The sequence below is a fragment of the Oncorhynchus clarkii genome, chromosome 27, assembly GCF_045791955.1.
Source record: "Oncorhynchus clarkii lewisi isolate Uvic-CL-2024 chromosome 27, UVic_Ocla_1.0, whole genome shotgun sequence".
NCBI lineage: Eukaryota > Metazoa > Chordata > Actinopteri > Salmoniformes > Salmonidae > Oncorhynchus > Oncorhynchus clarkii.
In genome coordinates this window covers 22520501-22542136 of record NC_092173.1, presented here as the reverse complement: position 1 = coordinate 22542136, position 21636 = coordinate 22520501, and the positions used below count along the sequence as shown (strand labels likewise).

At 40.7% G+C, this 21636-nt stretch overlaps 1 protein-coding gene across 1 annotated transcript; it reads right to left on the bottom strand.

Moving 5' to 3' along the window:
- Window positions 1-11970: 11970 nt before the first annotated feature.
- Window positions 11971-15410, bottom strand: LOC139386241 (zona pellucida-like domain-containing protein 1). Its single transcript, XM_071131734.1, has 10 exons — window positions 15305-15410; window positions 14963-15183; window positions 14596-14777; window positions 14344-14416; window positions 14055-14152; window positions 13502-13582; window positions 13095-13266; window positions 12758-12860; window positions 12412-12441; window positions 11971-12146 (listed from the first exon to the last, which is right to left on the bottom strand). The coding sequence occupies exons 1-10, from the start codon at window positions 15408-15410 to the stop codon at window positions 11971-11973; spliced, it is 1242 nt and encodes a 413-aa protein (XP_070987835.1).
- Window positions 15411-21636: the final 6226 nt, after the last annotated feature.

The window sequence follows — 21636 nt, the reverse complement described above, 5'->3', positions numbered from 1 at the left end:
CCTGTTTCTTGGGCCACCACTTCACCTAGTAATTCCACAGGGGTTTTCTGCACTCTACTCTGCTGTAGGTACCTATCGTTTAATAATATTCTAGTAACCTCTTAAAATGTGTTAAGAGTTTGTGTACCGGTCAAGAAGACAAACAGGGCTATTCCTCTAAAGTAGTATTACCCTGTCGTTTGGGATTTAATATTCTTTCTGTCTTTCTTTGTCTGCTGTACTGTTTGCATAAAGACAAAGCCAGAAACCAAACTCTTGTTGTCTCAAATCCACATACCTGCTGAAAATAGGGAACAATTTGAGGAATTCCAAATCTAAACCAGGTGCTTGGGTCATAAGATTAGAAATCCCCTCTGCGTGACCGTAAACCTTTAGCCTTTTCCTTCTCACACTTCTCCTGATTAGAGTCTAGGCTCTGTATCTAAACAGATGCCCACGGCGACCTCCAGAGCTATTGGTCAGGTTTCTCTTTGAAAGAGATGTCAGTCACACACAATGGCACACACACCTCGCGTGTGCACATTCAGTGCCTTTGGAAAGTATTCAGACCCCTTGATTTGTTCCCCGTTTTGTTATGTTACAGCCTTATTTTAAAATTGATTAAATTGTTTTTCCCCTCATCAATCTACACACAATACACCATAATGACAAAACAAAAACAGGTTTTTAGAAATGTTTGCTAATTTTTCACAAAAAACGGAAATTTCACATTTACATAAGTATTCAGACGCTTTACTCAGTACTTTGTTAAAGCACCTTTGGCAGTGATTACAGCCTCTAGTCTTCTTGGGTACGTCGCTACAAGCTTGGCACACCTGTATTTGGGGAGTTTCTCCCATTCTTCTCTGCAGATCCTCTCAAACTCTTCTAGGAAGAGTCTTGGTGGTTCCACACATCTTCCATTTAAGAATGATGGAGGACACTGTGTTATTGGGGACCTTCAACGTTGCAGATATTTTTTGGTACCTTTCCCCAGATCTGTGCCTAGACACAATCCTGTCTCTGAGCTCTACGGACAATTCTTTCGACCTCATGGCTTGGTTTTTTCTGTGACATGCACTGTCAACTGTGGGACCTTTTATAGACAGTTGTGCGCCTTTCCAAATTTACCGCAGGTGGTCTCCAATCAAGTTGTAGTAACATCTCAAAGATGATCAATGGAAACAGGATGCACCAGAGCTCAATTTCGAGTCTCATTGCATTGTCTGTATACTTATGTAAATAAGTTTTTTCTGTTTTTATTTTTAATAAATTTGCTAACATTTCTAAAAACCTGTTTTTGTTTTGTCATTGGGGTATTGTGTGTAGATTGCTGAGGATTTTAGAATAAGGCTGTAACGTAACCAAATGTGAAAAAAGTCAAGGGTTCTGAATACTTTCCGAAGGCACTGTATACACACACACACAAAACAGAAACTTATTTTCCTCTATTATAAAACTTTCAAACATCTAAATCTGGTGTACTAGTGTCTCTGGGGCCACATCTAATGTGTAATCTAATATATCTTCAGCTGATCATATCTGATCTAAGGACCATGAATTTTACCTGCCTGGTATCCATGCCAACATGAACACTCTTTTCAAATTTGTAAGAATACAGAGCTCTATGACAGACAGAGACCGTGGCGATGTGTCTGTAAATAAAGAAAGCAAACACAGAGAAGGCTTTGTTAATTTCATAAGGGAAAATTATAGACTAACTCTTCATACGGCTGACCAGAATTACAGCAGGCCAGGTTTGTCAATCCTTCATACATGTCCTGTCTGACCAATTCAAACACAGTGCCATGCAAATGGTTGCTCAGTAATATAATCCCCCAAATAATGTACAGCTGAATTAGTGTATTATTATCCTTACAGACGGATCAATAGAATAATTTGTCTCACCCCACTGGGCACACACTGGTTGAATCAACGTTGTTGACGTGGAACCCACGTGGAATAGATGTTGAATTGAGGCCTGTGCCTAGTGGGACTACTCTTTATTTACCGCGAGCACAGTGCAGCACATGAGATAGTGATTGTTTCTTGTTTTGAGTGTCTCTATAACCACATAAGATTTCCTATAAAGCTCCCACATTGGCAAAATTGAATCTCAACTGAATGCATGATTTATTTATATTCTGTACTGTATATAAAGCAACACGAATCTGTGGAAGGCAAGGCACTGGTTACAGGCAGCTGGTTCCCCCAACAATACTAACAGGCACATACCTAACACAAATCCCATCATGAACATGCATTATTGTGTTACTGTAATGGTCATGTGTTCCATCTGGCCTGTCAAGTTAGGCCCAGACAAATACAGTAGCAACAGGATCAGAGCAACCAAACAGAACAGAGTTCCAAACCAACCACTCTCCAGACTAGATCCCTCCCCCCAGAGCATTAACATTTTAGAGAGCCCATCTGTAGCTAAAGGTTAATGTCCACGCTATTAGAGAAGCACACGCCTGTCCTTGTTGTTTTAATTCATTTATAAAGAAGCCCTTATAAAGAGAGGGGAGATTTATACCTAACACACAATTACACAAATCATTATGGAGGATACTTACCCAACTGATTTATCCTCTGCTGTTTTAAAATGGGTCATCCTGTCACAGAGTTTGTGATGGCCTACTTAACTGGGTGTGAATTCATAATTAGATAATTTTCTAACAAGGCTGAGGTCAGTTCCTAAACTTTTCCCCCCCGTTTCAGGCAGATCACTTTTCATAGGGTCACACCACATATTCACCTTGTATTTTTTAGGACACCATTATCAAACAAAGGCAGGCCTCTCACTTTACCTGTGAAGAATATGGTGCTAAGATTACTTTAAAAGAGACATCCCTAGTGAATCATGTTCTAATTTAAAGGTGCTATGGACTGAAATGCCAGTTAAACAATAAAGGCACTCCATACCACTGCATTGCAGACAGCACCTGCTTATCTTTGAGGATTCCTACCTATCACAATATCCTTTGTTAGAGTAAGCGAAGAGACTCTCCAACATCAACCCTATGCTGAAAAACTGAAAATGGTGGTTAGATACCCCCTAGTGGAAAGATGCTGGAAGAGCAGCACCTACTGCTATGAACAGATATATCAAATGTTTACTGTATGATAATGAATAGGCAGTCTGTTTGCACGTTCCATCAAATAGGCTCTTTAACTTCTCACCCAGAGTTGTAACCCTACATTTTTATATTACAAGTTGAATTAGGGTCACTTCCATTTCTTCCCAGTCAATCAATGTGTAATTGGCCATCATTTTCTGTGAGTTTTGAAAGTTTAAATTAACAGAACCGTCAATCATTTTCTGATTTTCACATGAAATAGAACTGACCACAACTCTACAACGAGACAAGGATCTCTGGTTTCGAGTATAGTAGCCTTTGGTCTACAAGCGGCTGTAAAATGAGTAAGATCTAAAGTTGTCCGTACGCTTGAGCTATAATTTGCCATTTACCTTTCACCATTATAATTTGTTTTATATTGTTGCGTTTCAATGAGCCACTAGGCTATAAATAGGAGCTAAGTGCAATAGCCAGGTCACTCTGAGGAAAACGTCACCTTGACGTCAAAACGTTAGTCACCTGTCTGCATCCTGGACAATGGATTAAAGTGAGCAATAACAAATCAATCTCTGCCTTTTGTGTCGAGTGCTCCAACTCCTTTTTACCTCAGATTAGTCCTTTTGGAAGTTTTTCTTGGTAAGCCATTCTGGTGATTTTTGTCATTGTTGTTGTGCACCCCTCCTTTCCTTTGTTTGCTGAAATGTGAAGGCCCACCTGAACTCTTGTCCGTATGTTTGTTGATATCATGCTATAGCGAAGGTTTCTACTGATGGTACAATTAGACACAGCCATATTGATCCTGCAAGCTTTGATATAATGCATGCAATCATGAAGAAATGGCAGAAACATATACAGTGGGGCAAAAAAGTATTTAGTCAGCCACCAATTGTGCAAGTTCTCCCACTTAAAAAGATGAGAGAGGCCTGTAATTTTCATCATAGGTACACTTAAACTATGACAGACAAAATGAGAAGAAAAAAAATCCAGAAAAATCACATTGTAGGATTTTTAATTCATTTATTTGCAAATTATGGTGGAAAATAAGTATTTGGTCACCTACAAGCAAGCAAGATTTCTGGCTCTCACAGACCTGTAACTTCTTCTTTAAGAGGCTCCTCTGTCCTCCACTCGTTACCTGTATTAATGGCACCTGTTTGAACTTGTTATCAGTATAAAAGACACCTGTCCACAACCTCAAACAGTCACACTCCAAACTCCACTATGGCCAAGACCAAAGAGCTGTCAAAGGACACCAGAAACAAAATTGTAGAACTGTACCAGGCTGGGAAGACTGAATCTGCAATAGGTAAGCAGCTTGGTTTGAAGAAATCAACTGTGGGAGTAATTATTAGGAAATGGAAGACATACAAGACCACTGATAATCTCCCTCGATCTGGGGCTCCACGCAAGATCTCACCCCGTGGGGTCAAAATGATCACAAGAACGGTGAGCAAAAATCCCAGAACCACACGTGGGGACCTAGTGAATGACCTGCAGAGAGCTGGGACCAAAGTAACAAAGCCTACCATCAGTAACACACTACGCCACCAGGGACTCAAATCCTGCAGTGCCAGACGTGTCCCCCTGCTTAAGCCAGTACATGTCCAGGCCCGTCTGAAGTTTGCTAGAGAGCATTTGGATGATCCAGAAGAAGATTGGGAGAATGTCATATGGTCAGATGAAACCAAAATATAACTTTTTGGTAAAAACTCAACTCGTCGTGTTTGGAAGACAAAGAATGCGGAGTTGCATCCAAAGAACACCATACCTACTGTGAAGCATGGGGGTGGAAATATCATGCTTTGGGGCTGTTTTTCTGCAAAGGGACCAGGACGACTGATCCGTGTAAAGGAAAGAATGAATGGGGCCATGTATCGTGAGATTGAGTGAAAACCTCCTTCCATCAGCAAGGGCATTGAAGATGAAACGTGGCTGGGTCTTTCAGCATGACAATGATCCCAAACACACCGCCCGGGCAACGAAGGAGTGACTTCGTAAAAAGCATTTCAAGGTCCTGGAGTGGCCTAGCCAGTCTCCAGATCTCAACCCCATAGAAAATCTTTGGAGGGAGTTGAAAGTCTGTGTTGCCCAGCAACAGCCCCAAAACATAACTGCTCTAGAGGAGATCTGCATGGAGGAATTGGCCAAAATACCAGCAACAGTGTGTGAAAACCTTGTGAAGACTTACAGAAAACGTTTGACCTCTGTCATTGCCAACAAAGGGTATATAACAAAGTATTGAGATAAACTTTTGTTATTGAGCAAATACTTATTTTCCACCATAATTTGCAAATAAATTCATTAAAAATCCTACAATGTGATTTTCTGGATTTTTTTCTTCTAATTTTGTCTGTCACAGTTGAAGTGTACCTATGATGAAAATTACATATTTTACATATTTTTAAGTGGGAGAACTTGCACAATTGGTGGCTGACTAAATACTTATTTGCCCCACATATGCCTAGTGAACATGGTGAAATTATCTTTACATTAACACGTCTTTTAGGAAAGCTATGTGGTCCTAATATGGGCATATTGGTACATATAATATAACCTAGATACATAGAGAGTAGACATACAGCTCTCTGCCATGGTCTTGAGGTGAAGAGAGCTTCATCTGAAATCCCACCGTGGTCGATGGGGGTTTCTGCAGCCCTCCTCCGCCTCCTGTTGAATTGCTTTATGGTGGGAGAGAAAGAAAGAGTACAGAAAAGTGAGTATCGTGCTGGTATAGTGACCATGCTATTCCTCAATAATTGTTTATACAGTGAAACACCAGGTGTACAGTTATCTATACCTAACATATAGCAACAAACTGTATGCTGCAACCTGGCCTCAAGGGTAGACGTAACATAGTATAATACAATTTGGGACACTCAAATTAGTATGATATGTTACCTTTTGACATGTACGATACATGTATGTATTATTTTGTGGATGTTCAGCATCCATTTCATAAGTTACTATTTTCATGATATGTTAGAAATAGAACACTTTGGTTGCTAGACATTTGCATCATACTCCTACCTATCCACCCCGACCAACCACCCTCCTTTTATTTTTGCCTTAAATAACCTTCTGTCTCATGTAACATCAAAATAATTTCAGTGTACCTGTTTTTCATTTACTATGTTCCATCTAGTCTATGAGACCAGGCTGCAAATTTAGACAGCTCAAATGTGACTTCTGGAGGCAACCCACTAGTAAAGGGTCATTTTCTAACTTTCTTTGTAACCTTTTCTCTTTATTTTGAATTTGTAAAGCTGCCAACAACCAAAGCTGTGACGTGTTATGGATGGATGGAGCATAACGTTGTGTGGTCAGATCAATGGTACTGTACCTTGAAGGTCCTGCAGGTGGTGCGATCACAGAGGCGTGTGATTCAGTGCAAGTAGTAGGTGGAGACAGTCTGGTTCTGCTGCCTGCTCAATGAAGCAGAAGGCAGGGAAGTAGAAAATAGCCCTATGGCTGTCTCCATTCTCCAGCATGGTGGTCATCTGATCTATGGAGCACCTTTACAAAAAAGGTGAACCTCACAATTGCTCACACACAGGCAGGACAACACACCGATGGATACAGAAAGAGTATTAATGATTGATCTAAAAATCGTATTCATGTTATTTATAAGGCACCTTGGTGCTACTGCATTGAGCTCACTAGATAAAGAACATGGATGGAGATAGTTAAATTCTTTAGTGAGAAGGTACACTGTGTCTGAATGCTAAGGAGGAAAGACATTTAATCAAGCCCAGTCTTAAAATGATTAACCATTTGATATGAATTTGGCTACTAACACTTTCTCCAAATTTGATTGAAGAGGGTTCTTTTTTTGTCTAACAATACAAAGAGATTAATGAATGTTAAGATGGACACGTAGCATCGGTTCAGAAGCACATGGTATCTGTAGAGAAAGAGTGAGGTCATCAGAACAGACTCAAACATTTCAGATCACAAGTAGAACCCTCTATACACATTTAACAGTTTGGACCAGAACTGACAGTAATTATTACTAAGGCTAAGAGGGAACACAACGAGAAGGTTCTTACTAGGAAGTCAGGTTGGCAGCTAAAACCTGAACGTAGACATTAGTCCTCAGCTCAATACCCAGAGGAGGGATAACCAGGGGTGTGGTATAGTTTGCATCCTGGTGAAGGAAGAAAGGAAGATGGCACCACTATAAAAGCACACTTACATAAGATCAGACAGGTTTACACATGTTGGAATGGGATTGCAGTTATTTTATAAAGTGGCAGCACGTTGGAAAGTTGGCACTTTGCCATGTCTGTCACGATCGTCGTTGGAAGCATACTCGGACCAAAGCGCAGCGTGAGCTGAGTTCCACATATTTATTGATGTGAAACTTTGAACAAGACAAAATAAAGAACCGTGATGTACATGAAGTGCTCAAAGGCAACAACACAAAAACAAGATCCCACAAAACACAGTGGGGAGATGGCTGCCTAAATATGATAAACAGCTGCCTCTAATTGGGAACCATACCAGGCCAACATAGAAATCAACAACCTAGATAGGAACACCCCCCTAGTCACACCCTGACCCAATTTCAATTGCTGTCTGATTTTCAAATGTAAGCAATATATCCAGTAAATCTTTTCACTTACATGTCCACCTGGGTGTTGTTGACGAAGTATGTTGACTATGTGGCTTTGAAGGTTGCTGTGTGCAATAGTGTGTACAAGCAAACCAGACAATGAAATCTCTTATTCCCTACTTTAGTCTAAATGTACTTTCAAGTTAGTGTTACTTTCTAGCTCATGATAAGGTACGTTTCAAAAGTTTTAAAAGATTCACAGGGGTCAAAACCTCTCAGAGAAACATACATTCTTTGCTCCCCCATTCCCCTCAGTCAAGGTTAGTGGTGCTGCGAGTGTTCCACAGGGCTGCCCAACCCTCTTCCTTGGGATCTACTGTCCTGTAGGTTTTCAGTCCAACCCTAATTTAGCATATCTGATTCAGCTAGTTAAGGTCTTGTTGAGCAGCTAATTAGTAGAATCAGGTGTGTTAAATTAGGGTTGGACTGAAAACCCACAGGACAGTAGATGTCCAGGAAGAAGGTTGGGCAGGCCTGCCCTAGCTCATAAGGGCTATATAAATATATATATTTTTTAACACAACACTCCTCCAGGGCAGAAGGAGAGCATACTGAAACATTCTCCTATTAATAATCAAGAAGACACTCCCGCAGGCATCCCCTTGGCGAATGGGAAAGCTGAATCTCAGGACAGGAGGATTCACTCTGGTGTCCAGAGTTCCCTTCCAGACTGTGTTATCCATGATGTGATTCAGTATCAACAGACTCTCATTGTATTCAGTGTAGATGGCAGGGCAGATTTGAGTAGCAAGGTCAATGGAGGAGGTCCCACAGACCACAGAGATGGCTGTGTATTCTGATAGATGCAGAAAGACACTGAATGAGATTGAAGACATTCAAATGAATTCTGAGCCAATACATACAGATAAACCACTGTAGTTTAAGTGTCCCTGCTCTGAAGCAATCTAGCTGTTTTAGACATGATTCAAATAACAACTTAACAAGACTCTAACCCTAACCGTCTCAAATCCTTTTATCATAAACACTGTCTTATATAAAGCTAAGATGGTGAGGCTTAGCTACAGTAAACAAGAGGTGAAATGGAGAGTCAATGTAGTTACTATGCCTGGTAGTTACAAAACCCACATTCAGCAGGGGTGAGGGCCTGATCATAACCCACAATATCAGAATGAGGAAGCTGGATAAAGCCATCTCACCAATCTGTTTCACTGAAGATCTGCAGCAAAACACACAGATTTCAATATAAATGTTAAATGTTCAGTATAACATTTAAACATCTAAACCAAGGTTTAAAATACAATTTCAAGACTAGCATAAAATATTATGGGATGACTCCGCATTCCTAGATGTGTGCAATCTGTAGTACAAGTTGTCTTTTCTAATAGCTTAGACCTTACATCTTTAGTCTCTTATCTGAATAATGATTGTCTACTGTCGACAAAGTAAAGTGTTTTCATCCACTTTTAAGGGAGGGAGCTTCAGCACTATAGTATATAGCCATTAAAATGAGATAAATTGATAAACGAGGGATTGTCTGAAGGCTCTGCTTTCATCTGTGTTCTTTTTTTAAAGTTTTATGGTGGATGGGTAATTTACATCACATTACAATACTCTGATTAAAAACGTCATATTAAATGCCCTATGCTAATCAAGTGAATCCCTTTGTTAATATGATCATTTCAAATACATTACATTGAGCAAGTACTGATTACAGTTATCAAAAACATTTTGAACAAATTCAATTCTTCCTGACAGTGTTGGGGAAAGTACACAAATATGATTCACCATGGAATGACGCCACTGTGATTCACTCACGCATTTGACAGAGGGGATACTATCATGTGACACCAATGCAAATAAAACCAAATATGATGTAGATGTCACCAAGAAATATCACCAAAAAATGTGCCCTGTGTGACTTCGAAGAGTGAGTGCACATACATATTATTCATCATGTCTACATCTAGGGGCCCTTCTACTTTGGTCTGGAATCAGAAGTGGGACTGAATGGAACTGCATGATGGAAGGTAGTAAGTAACCTGGTCTTGTCAGGTGAGCCACCTGGGAATGGAAAACATTTATTCTGATTAATAATAAACAATAATAATAAATACAATTTCTATAGCGCTTTTCATTACAGATGAAAAGTAATTTTTACTATTCTAATTATGTTGGTAACCAGTTTATAATAGCATTAAGGCACCTTGGGGTTTGTGATATATGGCCAATATACCACGGCTAATGGCTGTTTGCAGGCACTCCGTGTTGTGTCGTACATAAGAACAACCCTTAGCCGCGGTATATTGGCCATATACCACACCTACTCAGGCCTTATTGTTTAAACGCAGCCTGGGTTTGGACCTGGCAGTGACCTGAACTTGGGTTGAATATTGAATGTCCAAGAAAAAAAAAGCATAATAGCTTATCAAAGATAGTAAATCCAGAGGGTGATGACTGCCCTCATTTCTCTCCTCTCAGTCATCGGCGGCCATTGTGGACAGAGAATATAATGTATAATAGCTGCTGAAATATGGGATTAGCACAATAAAGGGCCCAGATTACAGGATTGTTGTGTAGGTTACATTTCGACAATTAGCATGGAGTTAGACGTGATAGCAGGCCACTGCGACCATATGCCTGTAATATGGAGGAAAATAGATCACAATCATCATAGAATTTAATTGCAATTGCTGGAATACAATCAAAAATAGCAATATGTATGCTGTATCTTTGTTTACAGACTGCCTGTGCACTTATTCAGATTTTATTTGACCATGGGTAAAAGACACAATCAGGTTCGATTGAATTCTAGCTTGAAGTTTAAAACATGGCACAACATCAGTGTTAAAAATAATTCTGATACACTATAAATATGGCCAGTAAATAATATCATTAGGCAGACTGATATGTAAAAGATTTATTTGAAAAATAACCCCCCACATGCAACTCCTTTCAACATAATTATAACTTTAAACACATAATACGAAGTTAGGCAATTACAGTACATTTTTTGCTTTCTTTTTTAAACTTTCCACATCAGTGAAGGTCAAATAGCAAATTCCCTAAAAAGGGGAAAAAACACATCATTCTCAAATAAAAAATGCACATAGGCTGAAGTCCTGACTTGAGCAAGAAATGTTATTTTTTTAATTAAGCATTGATGTCACAAATATTCAAGTTATGTGGAAGTCAATATTTCAGCCATAATGAATACCAATAAGTACATATGGTATATAAATATTAATCCTGATCATACATATAAAATGTATGACTTCTTCAATTCTCCTCACGTGTTAGTACTATACTTAAGACAGGTAGTATGTTATAGAAATCACATAGCTACAACAAGTAACATTTTGGTGTTGGTCTTTGTAGAGGATAGTAGCAGTCATCACCGTGTGTCAGAGTTATTTGTATGACCCTTCATTTCTTTAATGTAACTGATCCTGTGCCAAGCAATTACAAATAGTTTTTTAAAATAAACTTTATTTAACTAGGCAAGTCAGTTAAGAACAAATTCTTATTTTCAATGACAGCCTAGGAACAGTGGGTTAACTGCCTGTTCAGGGGCAGAACGACAGATTTGTACATTGTCAGCTGGGGGATTTGAACTTGCAACCTTTCAGTTACTAGTCCAACTCTCTAACCACTAGCTACCCTGCTGCCCCAATTGATGACAAAAAGACACTAAGGTATTGAATAGATGGGAAATGAGCCTTACATACTGACCTGGGTCAGTTTTATTACACACTACCTGTAAAAAACAATACACTGGTCTATCAATAGATCAAAATAAAGAACACGAAAACAATTCATTAAAGTGTTATTGAACATATACTGTACCCTTGTACACAAAGGAGGAATTAACTATTTACAGTATCAATATGCGTTTGACTATGTGTATGTACATGTGAGTATGTGACTGAGAGTTTGGCATGACAGTGACTGTTACAGCTGCCGGATAAGAGTAAGTAAGAAACAGAGAGTAAGTACATGTTCAGGAAAGATAGAGTACCTAAGTATACATTTCAGGAAATACAGGTCCCACTCTACAATAACTGCTCCTATTATGTATTGATCTATTTACTTTATAGTTACAGAGTGAAACTGTTGCTCGTGGCTAAACCTCTTACTCTAGAATCATTATTTTAGATCACAGTTATCTTTACTGGGAGCTTATATGCACCTGCCTATTCTAATTGCCGTGCAAATACATACTGTAGGTATTAGTTATAGTTAGATGGATAAGAGAGAGAGAGAAAAAAGTGAGGGGGAGAATGAGAGCGATAATGAGAATGAGAAAGAAAGAGAGAGAGAGAGCACACGGACACCAAAGGTTTATTTGAAGCCAGGGTTCCATGCTTCTGATGGTGTGGTTGTAGGGAGGGGGGGTCTGCGGAGGAGGCGGAGCGAGAGCAGGAAGAAGCCCAGACTGAACACGCCCAGAATGACCACGCCCGACAGCAGAGCACTGGTCACTGGGTTCAACGTTAGGGAGGGGCCACTCGATGAAGCTGGATTACCACACACAAACACACAAAGAGTAAGTATGGGCCGACACAAATACTCACTGATATAGGCTAAAATTACCACAGTTAGTGGTAAAACGTGTATGAGTCACTTCCGCTGTAAATCCATGGATGTCAAAATGTTCTTTTGAAGCTAGAGAATGTATCAATAATGTAAAAATAATGTTTAAAGGTCATAGAGTTTATCGATTAGAAAAATATATCACCTCTCAAGGCATTGCACAAGCAGTGACAAAGCGAGAGAGCTTACCAAGTTGTGAGTTATTTGTTGGAGTTTCATCTGAAAAGAAACTAAATCAATCATTGATGCTTTCATAGTTTCAACATTATTGAGGAAAACAACCATTTATTTTTATGTAAAATGTACTGAATAACCACTGATTATACTGTCAAATCCCACCTCACCCTCCATCAATATATTTCAAGACTATACAGTATATAATCGAAAGGGATTATCGTGTATAGGCTACATCACATCATACAGTTTTAATACTTAATCTACAACTATATCATGGATATCAAAATAATCTAATTAAAGTCAGACAAAACTATAGTCTAAGTTGAAGTGGTTATGGATGAAGAGGTGTACTGCGTACCAATCCTGGTGATGATGGGTCCAGCGGTGATGATGGCATCCCCAGATGACGGCCGAGACTCCAGGCTATCCTCTATGTCCCTTCTACGCCGACGCCCACAGATCTGGCAATATTAGATCAATATAAAATGACAGACACATACCCCTTTATAAGATACTGTATTCAATAGGGAATAGTAAATTGTGCTCAGGTATTACTGGACTATGTGAAGCTTCATATTGATCAGAAGACAAGATAGGTGGTACATGTTTTCTGATATTTGCAGAGCATTGTAGTTCACCCTATTGACTGTGCTGATGTTGAACACATCATTTGGTAAGGTGTCAAATGTTCTTACCGGCATGAGCAGGACACAGTCATCTACCCGACACAGCTTGGTGACACAGTGCAGAAACACAGTGGACATCTTCTGGTGTCTGTGTTTGACGAAACGGAACACTTCGAAGGCGAAACGACCCATTTGACTCTTCCCATTCTCAAAAACAGTGGTCTGTGGGTCTTTATAGCAGCTGATTGGAAAGAGCATCGCACGCAAGCATGCACGCACACACAAACACACACACACAAAATGCACTGAAACTACTGAAACATCTAGACCTGTTTTAACTGCTCAATGAGAAAAATGTCCTATCAGTCATCATGAGAACCCATTGTAGGGCCTCTATGATAAGTGGTTGAGGGTGAATGGGTAATGGGACACTTTTGTCGTTTATCCAGGCATCATTTGAGAAAAAGCGTGATTACCCAAAGAAAAGGTCATAGCGCAGTTCATCATTGGGATTCCCTGAGGGAGTGGTGTAACAGTAGTCCATCAAGATATTCCATCTAGAGAGAGACAAAACAGTACGGGGCTGATACAGGATAGAGATCTAACCACACAACACAACAGGACAGATCAGACATTCTTAGCACCACCACTGGCGCCTTCACACAGTCATAGAGGACAGCTGAATGGCAATGAACCAAAGAGGATAGAACTGAATTGGTATGGGGCATAGAGGATTGGTCTTAAATTATAGCGTATGTGTATGGCATACTGTGCATGACATAGTGCAGTTGTACTTGACTACTATAAGAATTCTATGCCATCCAGGTTATGTGAGAGAAAGTCCCAGCAGGTTGCAGCTATTCAATTAGTTTTGAAAACAGCATGTATCATGGCGGAATCATAGTTTTCTGTTCACATTATGTTGGAAATCTTTGTGCTTCTCAGATCATATCCCCATCTGTATTGTGAATAATAGAAACTAGAACAAAAAATATTACTTTTTAATATCTGAAGATCTCCTTCTCTCACCGTTTGTCCAGGTTTGTGGCTTTCACTGCAGCAAACACTCGTGTTTTCAAAGCCAGTCCGGCCATTGGGATAGAGAGTTGTTGGTTGTAGGTTGAGTCCTGCACAAACATGATTTTGTCCATGAATAAAAACAAGTTTTTATTTGTATTATATGTCTATTTCTACCTAATAGAAATGTCTCGTCATTTGTTTGGTATTTTGACGGGAGCATGTTCTAGCTATTATTTGACATTGGATTCCTACTATGAGGGACCTGTTATGAAGTCTGACACTGATGTTGTGTACTCACATTGTAAAGGATCATACTCAATGTGCTCACAAAGGTACCATTGCTGTCCTTCACTGATATTGCAGCAGATGATCTAGAAAAGGTTCAAATAATTTAGTACAGTTCAGACAGGTAAACATGCTTTTGCTTTTTGAATTTCTGTTTATTGAAGTCTGCACTGAATATGAAAATACTGAAATATCCCTACTTATGTACTCAATACTTCAGTTTTTTTCAAAATAAGCTCTTCAGGTGTTTATGACAGGCACCTACGATGCCAGCTGTGAGTTGTTGACCAGGTATTCCAGGGGGTAGCTGCAGCTGAATTTGTACATCAGGCCGGGCAGATAGCTGATGATGGATGGCGGATCTGGAGTGTCGATGTACCCTGAGATATTCCCAATCTGCACCAGTGACATGTTCCTGTAGGCATTAGCCCCATAGGATGTTGTGACCTGAGGACAGGGACATTGTCTCTAAATACACAATCTGGTACAACACCTACCATAGACTCAAGCAAGACGTGCTCCCACATTATAAAACACATTACATTATGCTGGTCATACACCTGTGTGAGTACAAAGCATAACTGTATATGTGTGTGCGCGAGTGTGTCCGTCTGTGTGTGTGTGTTCCTCACCACCAGGCTGTTGCCGCAGGCCTCCAGTGTGCTGAGGCTGATGCTGAACAGTACTACCGTGGGGAACGTGTTGTTATTGATGAAGCCCCGGCAGTGGGTATCGCCATGGCGACCGTTGAGCGCCAGATCTGCAACTGTGTAGCCGGAGAACAGCACTGGGCAGAAGTTAATCTTCAAGGTCATGGTCTGAACCCCACAGTACACACTGATGTCGCGCTCCGCTAAAGAGAGAGAGATATAAAGGATAAACAGTAATTCTAACAACAATTCTCAGACCTAAGAATAAGTGAAAATTATTTGAGAGGATCATTTACATAGAGATGAAATGACTGTCATGCTCACCGGGAAACCTACTGTGGTAGTTGGCATCACAGTTGTATCCATTAAACTGTGCCAAGACTGAAGTGGTCCTACCCATCAGCAGGAGGATCAAACATAAGCGCTCCATCTTACCACCTAGAGAGCGAGGTTCACACATTTCCATCCTTCAGAATGTCACAACTTATAACCCTCAAAATGTCTATTGTGTTGCAAGAATGTCTGAAACTGTACTGTACCTTCAAGTTATTTAAAAGCCCTTTCAAGCCCCCAAAGTCCTCCAACACCTCACGTCTAGACCTCCTCATAACATAAACCCTCTTGCCCTGGTCACCTTACTGCCCCTCTTTTCTTTTACTCTAGTCCCCTAACTATTCTAACAAGTCCCCTCTTTCCAAGACCACCCAACCCCTTTTTATCCTGTTCCCTTATTTTTCTTATCCTCTTGCTCTGGGCCTGAACCCATCTTACCTTGGTCTGTGTAGTGACCAGCTCACCGGTGCTCCATGTGGTCTCGGCTGCAGCAAACAACCGAATGGACGGGCCAGCTCTCTCCACAAAATGTGTGTGTGCCAACGTGCATACGTGAGTGAGTGCATATGTGCGTGCCCACGCAGAGATAGAGAGAAATGGGGACTCGCTATGGAAACACTTCAACAAAAAGTGCTTCCCAGCAGAACATGGGAAACTCCATCAGAGGTGAATGGCCTGGACAAATCTTTTCACGGTGCACGAAACCTGAGCGGGCTCGCAGGGTTCCCACTCATCTCCCCTTGGCCTGATCTCCGTCTGTCATCCCACACAAACGGCCTCCTCAGCAGGGGGCCCGGCCTGGGAATTAAGCTGTCATCAGGTGCTGAGGAGAGCAGGCCGCGGCCTACATTCACATGGACATAAAAGTCAACTCACGTCTGGTCTGCATGGTCTAATGCAGGGCTGTGTGTAGGTCAATGTGATGCACAGGGTATCACTTAGGGTAAAATTAATTCAATGATTTTAACAGAAGAGTTTATGGTGTAGTTTGGACCTACTTAGACTTGGAAGTTTTATTTTGAAAGTCTTTAACATTAAATTATATGACTTTTGATTACAAAAACTCTAAATTAAGCTCCAAATTAACTTTTGTCATTGTTAGCACTGGTGCTCCCAACAAAAGTTAGGAGGACACCAAACAGTATTTAGGATCACCAGAAAATAGATGAATTTAAATTGATTTATATATGGCCTACACTAGGTCTATATGAATCCTTATTTTGAAGCTAGTTACCAGGTTATTAGCCAGCAAGGTAACATGACTGGACAAGGTTGTTTTGCTATCAAACAAATAGTTAGCGACCCGCAAGTAGATTAAAACTGTATGTAACGACCCTGGGTTTATAAGCGCGGAAATCGTCCCCGCCGCACGAGCATGCTTTTGCGGCACAGTCGATAGCGCACCAGACCTCAGGCTAGAAGGTCGAGGGTTCGAGACCTGCTCCCTGCTGTTTCATTACAATACTCTTGGTACAGCGAAGCATCATCAGACGAGACTTGGCAGTGTGTTCGTAGTTCTCAGGTGTAAGTGAAGTAAATTTAACATTGCCTCTACCTCACTCTCCTAGATCCAACCAAGGTGCATGAATTGAGGAGCAAACAGAATAGATAAGATTTAAATATAAAACTACATATTGCCCCTGTCAATGAACCAATCACAATGGGAATACAAAGCAAACATGATGTGATTTGTCTGATTTTTTAAATGCATTTACCAATCTTTTGTTTTGTATTCCCATTGTGATTGGCCCCTGAACCTATGTGAAATATATAACAGCCTCCTTAATCATTTAATCTTTAAAACTAAAGCAATTAAGAAAAGATGGTCTATATACTGATGACCAACGTTTTACTTTATAACTTCCTGAAGCACTTTTATCAACTTCTACTGTCTTCTGAAAATTGCAGAATTTCCTCTTAACTCTCACGGGTGAGGTGAAATGATACAATGCCCTTTTCTTAATTTGATTTGCTCAACTCCTGCGTCCTCTCTCTTCCGTCCTCTCTCTCCTCCATTGAAAAAATTCAGTGGTGCCACTCATATAATAATATAAAATGAAAGAGTGCACAGGACACTAAATTATGCAATTGAACAACTTTGCTTGCTTCCAACCACACAAACATATGCTGAGTTTACACAACCAGCCTAATTCTTATATTTTCCCACTAATTGGTCTTTTGACCAATCAGATCAGCTCTTTTGCCAATAATTGGGCAAACAATCAGAATTGGGCTTTCTGTGTATGTTGCCATTCAATTAATGTGTTATGTGGGTGAAATCAAAACTCCAGGTCGCAAAGCAAAATATTTAAGAGCATTTGCGACCAGAATGGTCCCAATTTAGAAGTTATTACAATATTATGTTTTTGATACATTTTTACACCACATCTCCCTAACAGCTTCATCGGCTGTTATGTGTTGTCATCAGACAGAATACTATTTGGGAACATACTGTGATTCTCAACCTGATCTGACAGGCTTCTTCAAAGCCCAATATTATACCCCAGATTAATGAAATAACTAATCAGAGGTCTAATATTGGGCTACTTCAAGGCATTCTCTCCAGATGAGCTGGGGCCTAGTGTGAGTGTAGGATCAGGGGCTCTCTGGTTCCTCACCCATTAACCTATCTCTCCTGAAACACCTCTAGAACAGAATTTAAATGGCAACTTTAGAGAATGTTTTTGTAACATAACATGCTTTTGGCTATTTGTTACATAATTTTAGCTTTTTAATTTTTTGTAAGATAACATGCTTATGTAATGGCATACAATATAAAGAGCATAATATCTAAAGTTACTAGCAAGATAACATTGGTGTTTGCATTGATTCACTTATGAAGAGCAGTGTGTCATGTTGTAGGCTACTCATGAAATATGTCTGGCGTATTTCTGCCTTGGATCAATGTTTTCTTGTGTGTGTGAAATTACACATTTCAGAAGCCTTTTTAAACCACAAATACACTACAAGTTTAACATTTCCTGCATTGCGGGAAAGTTCTCCTGCAACAGGGTGACCAAATTCAGATCATAGATCTGTATGTGTGCATTGTCCTTGTGTGTGTGTGTTTAACATGTGTTTGCTTGTTTGTCAATACCCCATAATACTTTATGCACCCCAATAGAGCATCAGTGTATTGATAGCATGCTTCCCTCAAATGCCACGCTCTGTGCTAGATTGACGCCAGGCCACTGCTGGTCACAAAACCTTCTGCACACAACAGACAAGGGGAATCTGCTATTCATTAGCATCTGTCCATATGATGACCCTGGGCTGTAATGAAATATGAAGCGCACACAAGAACACAACTGCCATTGAGAACAAATCGGATTAGATGGCCATGAACACAATAAATGGACAGATGTAGGATCTCAATTTGAGCCAGTTTACTAAAGCAGGAAAATAATCCTGCAGCAACAGGAACTGTGAATTATTATGTGGATTTTTTTGTAGGGGTTGATTAATTTTTCTTTAAGGCTGTAACGATCGTCATAGGTGGAAGAAGGTGAGGACCAAGATGCAGCGTGGTACGTGTTCACAATTGCAAATTTAATCAAAACTGAACACTAAACAAAATAACAACGAGGACTAACGAGAACGAAACAGTTCTGTCAGGTGATACACACAAAACAGAAAACAACTACCCACAACTCAAGGGTGAAACCAGGCTGCCTAAGTATGGTTCTCAATCAGAGACAACGATTGACAGCTGCCTCTGATTGGGAACCATACCAGGCCAAACACATAGAAATACAAACATAGAACAAAACATAGAATACCCACCCACATCACACCCTGACCAAACTAAAAATAGAAACATACAAAGCAATCTACGGTCAGGGCGTGACAAAGGCAAATCAAGTCTAACATTTAAGTGGAAATGAAAGATTCTTAGCAACAAAAGAGTGATCACATGAAGATCCTACATCTGTATACAGATATAGGATCTTAATTTGATTACTTTTGTTGCAGAGAATTTTCCAGGAAATGAAACTTGTAGTATATTAAGATCCTACATCCATACATATCATGAAACCATTACCATCTAACACATGTCCTACATGGCCATGTGTTCCACTTGAGTCATGACTTTTAATAAGAAGAATATATTGTTAAAACCACCTTTTAAGGTAATTTAAGGTCATTCAAAAATTTGCTTCGTGAGATTATGTCATGCTCTTACACTGTACTATAGCTGACCCTATGTCCCTGAGGTTCATCCTCTGGGCTTTAGGAGAATGTTTTTTTTATAGTGTTCTGAAATCTCCAAGGTCGCTTAGGTGAGTTGTGAGATCTGCCAGATATTACAGTCTCTATCAGATCACCTTCTAAACACAACCTGGCCCAACAGACACGCAAATCCTACAATCCGAGTTCATCGCAAAACTGGTGAGAGTTTCAGTCTAATTAGACTTTCCAGCTTTAACACCACCATGGAAACCTAGCCCTCATCAAAGACTGCTCTGTCATTTGATCTTCAGTGAGTAATATTTCTAAAAAGCCATAACGTCATTCTACCATTGGACCGAGGTTATAGCGTGTTTAAAACAACTTTATATGAGCCTGTCCCATGAGTTTCTCTTATTCAATATACACAAAGTAATTGATATATGTAGTAGACACAGCAAGGGTTGCTTATAAGGAATTGTCAATACAGGACTAAGATTGAATTGCACTACACCGGCTCCAACACTCGTCGGATGTGGCAGGGCTTGCAAACTATTACAGATTGCAAAGGGAAGCACATCCACGAGCTGCTCAGAGACACGAGCCTAGCTGACGAGCTAAATTACATCTATGGTCGCTTCGAGGCAAGCAACACTGAAGCATGCATGAGAGCATCAGCTGTTCCGGACGACTGTGTGATCACTCTCTCTGTAGCTGATGTGAGTAAGACCTTTAAAACATTCACAAGGTCGCAGGGCCAGATGGATTACCAGGACGTGTACTACTAGCATGTACTGACCAACTGGCAAGTGTCTTCACTGACATTTTCAACCTGTCCCTGACTGAGTCTGCAATACCAACATGTTTCAAGCAGACCACCATAGTCCCTGTGTTCAAGAACACTAAGGTAACCTGCCTAAATGACTACTGACCCATAGCACTCACGTCTGTAGCCAAGAAGTGCTTTGAAAGGCTGGTCATGGCTCACATCAACACCATTATCCCAGAAACCCTATACCCACTCCAATTTGTATACCGCCCCAAAAGATCCACAGATGATGCAATCTCTATTGCACTCAACACTGCCCTTTCCCACCTGGACAAAAGGAACACCTACGTGAGAATGCTATTCATTGACTACAACTCAGCATTCAACACCATAGTGCCCTCAAAGCTCATCACTAAGCTAAGGACCCTGGGACTAAACACATCCCTCTGCAACTGGATCCTGGACTTCCTGACCGGACTTCCCCAGGTGGTAAAGGTAGGTAAAAACACATCTGCCACGCTGATCCTCAACATGGGGGATCGTCAGGGGTGCATGCTCAGTCCCCTCCTGTACTTCCTGCTCACCCATGACTGCATGGCAAGGCACGACTCCAACACCATCATTAAGTTTGCAGACAACACAACAGTTGTAGGCCTGATCACTGACAAAAGTGAGACAGCCTATAGGCAGGAGGTCAGAGACATAGCCGTGTGGTGCAAGGATGACAACATCTCCCTCAACATGATCAAGACAAAGGAGATGATTGTGGACTACAGGAAAAGGAGGACCGAGCACGCCCCCATTCTCATCGACAGGGCTGTAGTGGAGGTTGAGAGCAGGTTGAGAGCTTCAAGTTCCTTGGCGTCCACATCACCAACAAACTATCATGGTCCAAACACACCATGACAGTTGTGAAGAGGGCACGACAAAGCCTATTCCCCCTCAGGAGACTGAAAAGATTTGGCATGGATCCTTAGATCCTCAAAAGGTTCTATAGCTGCACCATCGAGAGCATCCAGACTGGTTGCATCACTGCCTGGTATGGCAACTGTTCGGCCTCCGACCGCAAGGCACTACAGAGGGTAGTGCGCACGGCCCAGTACATCACTGGGGCCAAGCTTCCTGCCATCCATGACCTCTATACCAGGTGGTGTCAGAGGAAGGCCCTAAAACTGTCAAATACTCCAGTCATAGACTGTTCACTCTGCTACCGCACGGCAAGGGGTACCGGAGCACCAAGTCTGGGTCCAAAAGGCTTCTTAACAGCTTCTAACCCCAAGCCATAAGACTCCTGAACAGCTAATCAAATGGCTACCCAGACTATTTGCATTTAATTATTTGTTACTTCTATTTATTTTTTGGTATTTTTCTTAAAACTGCATTGTTG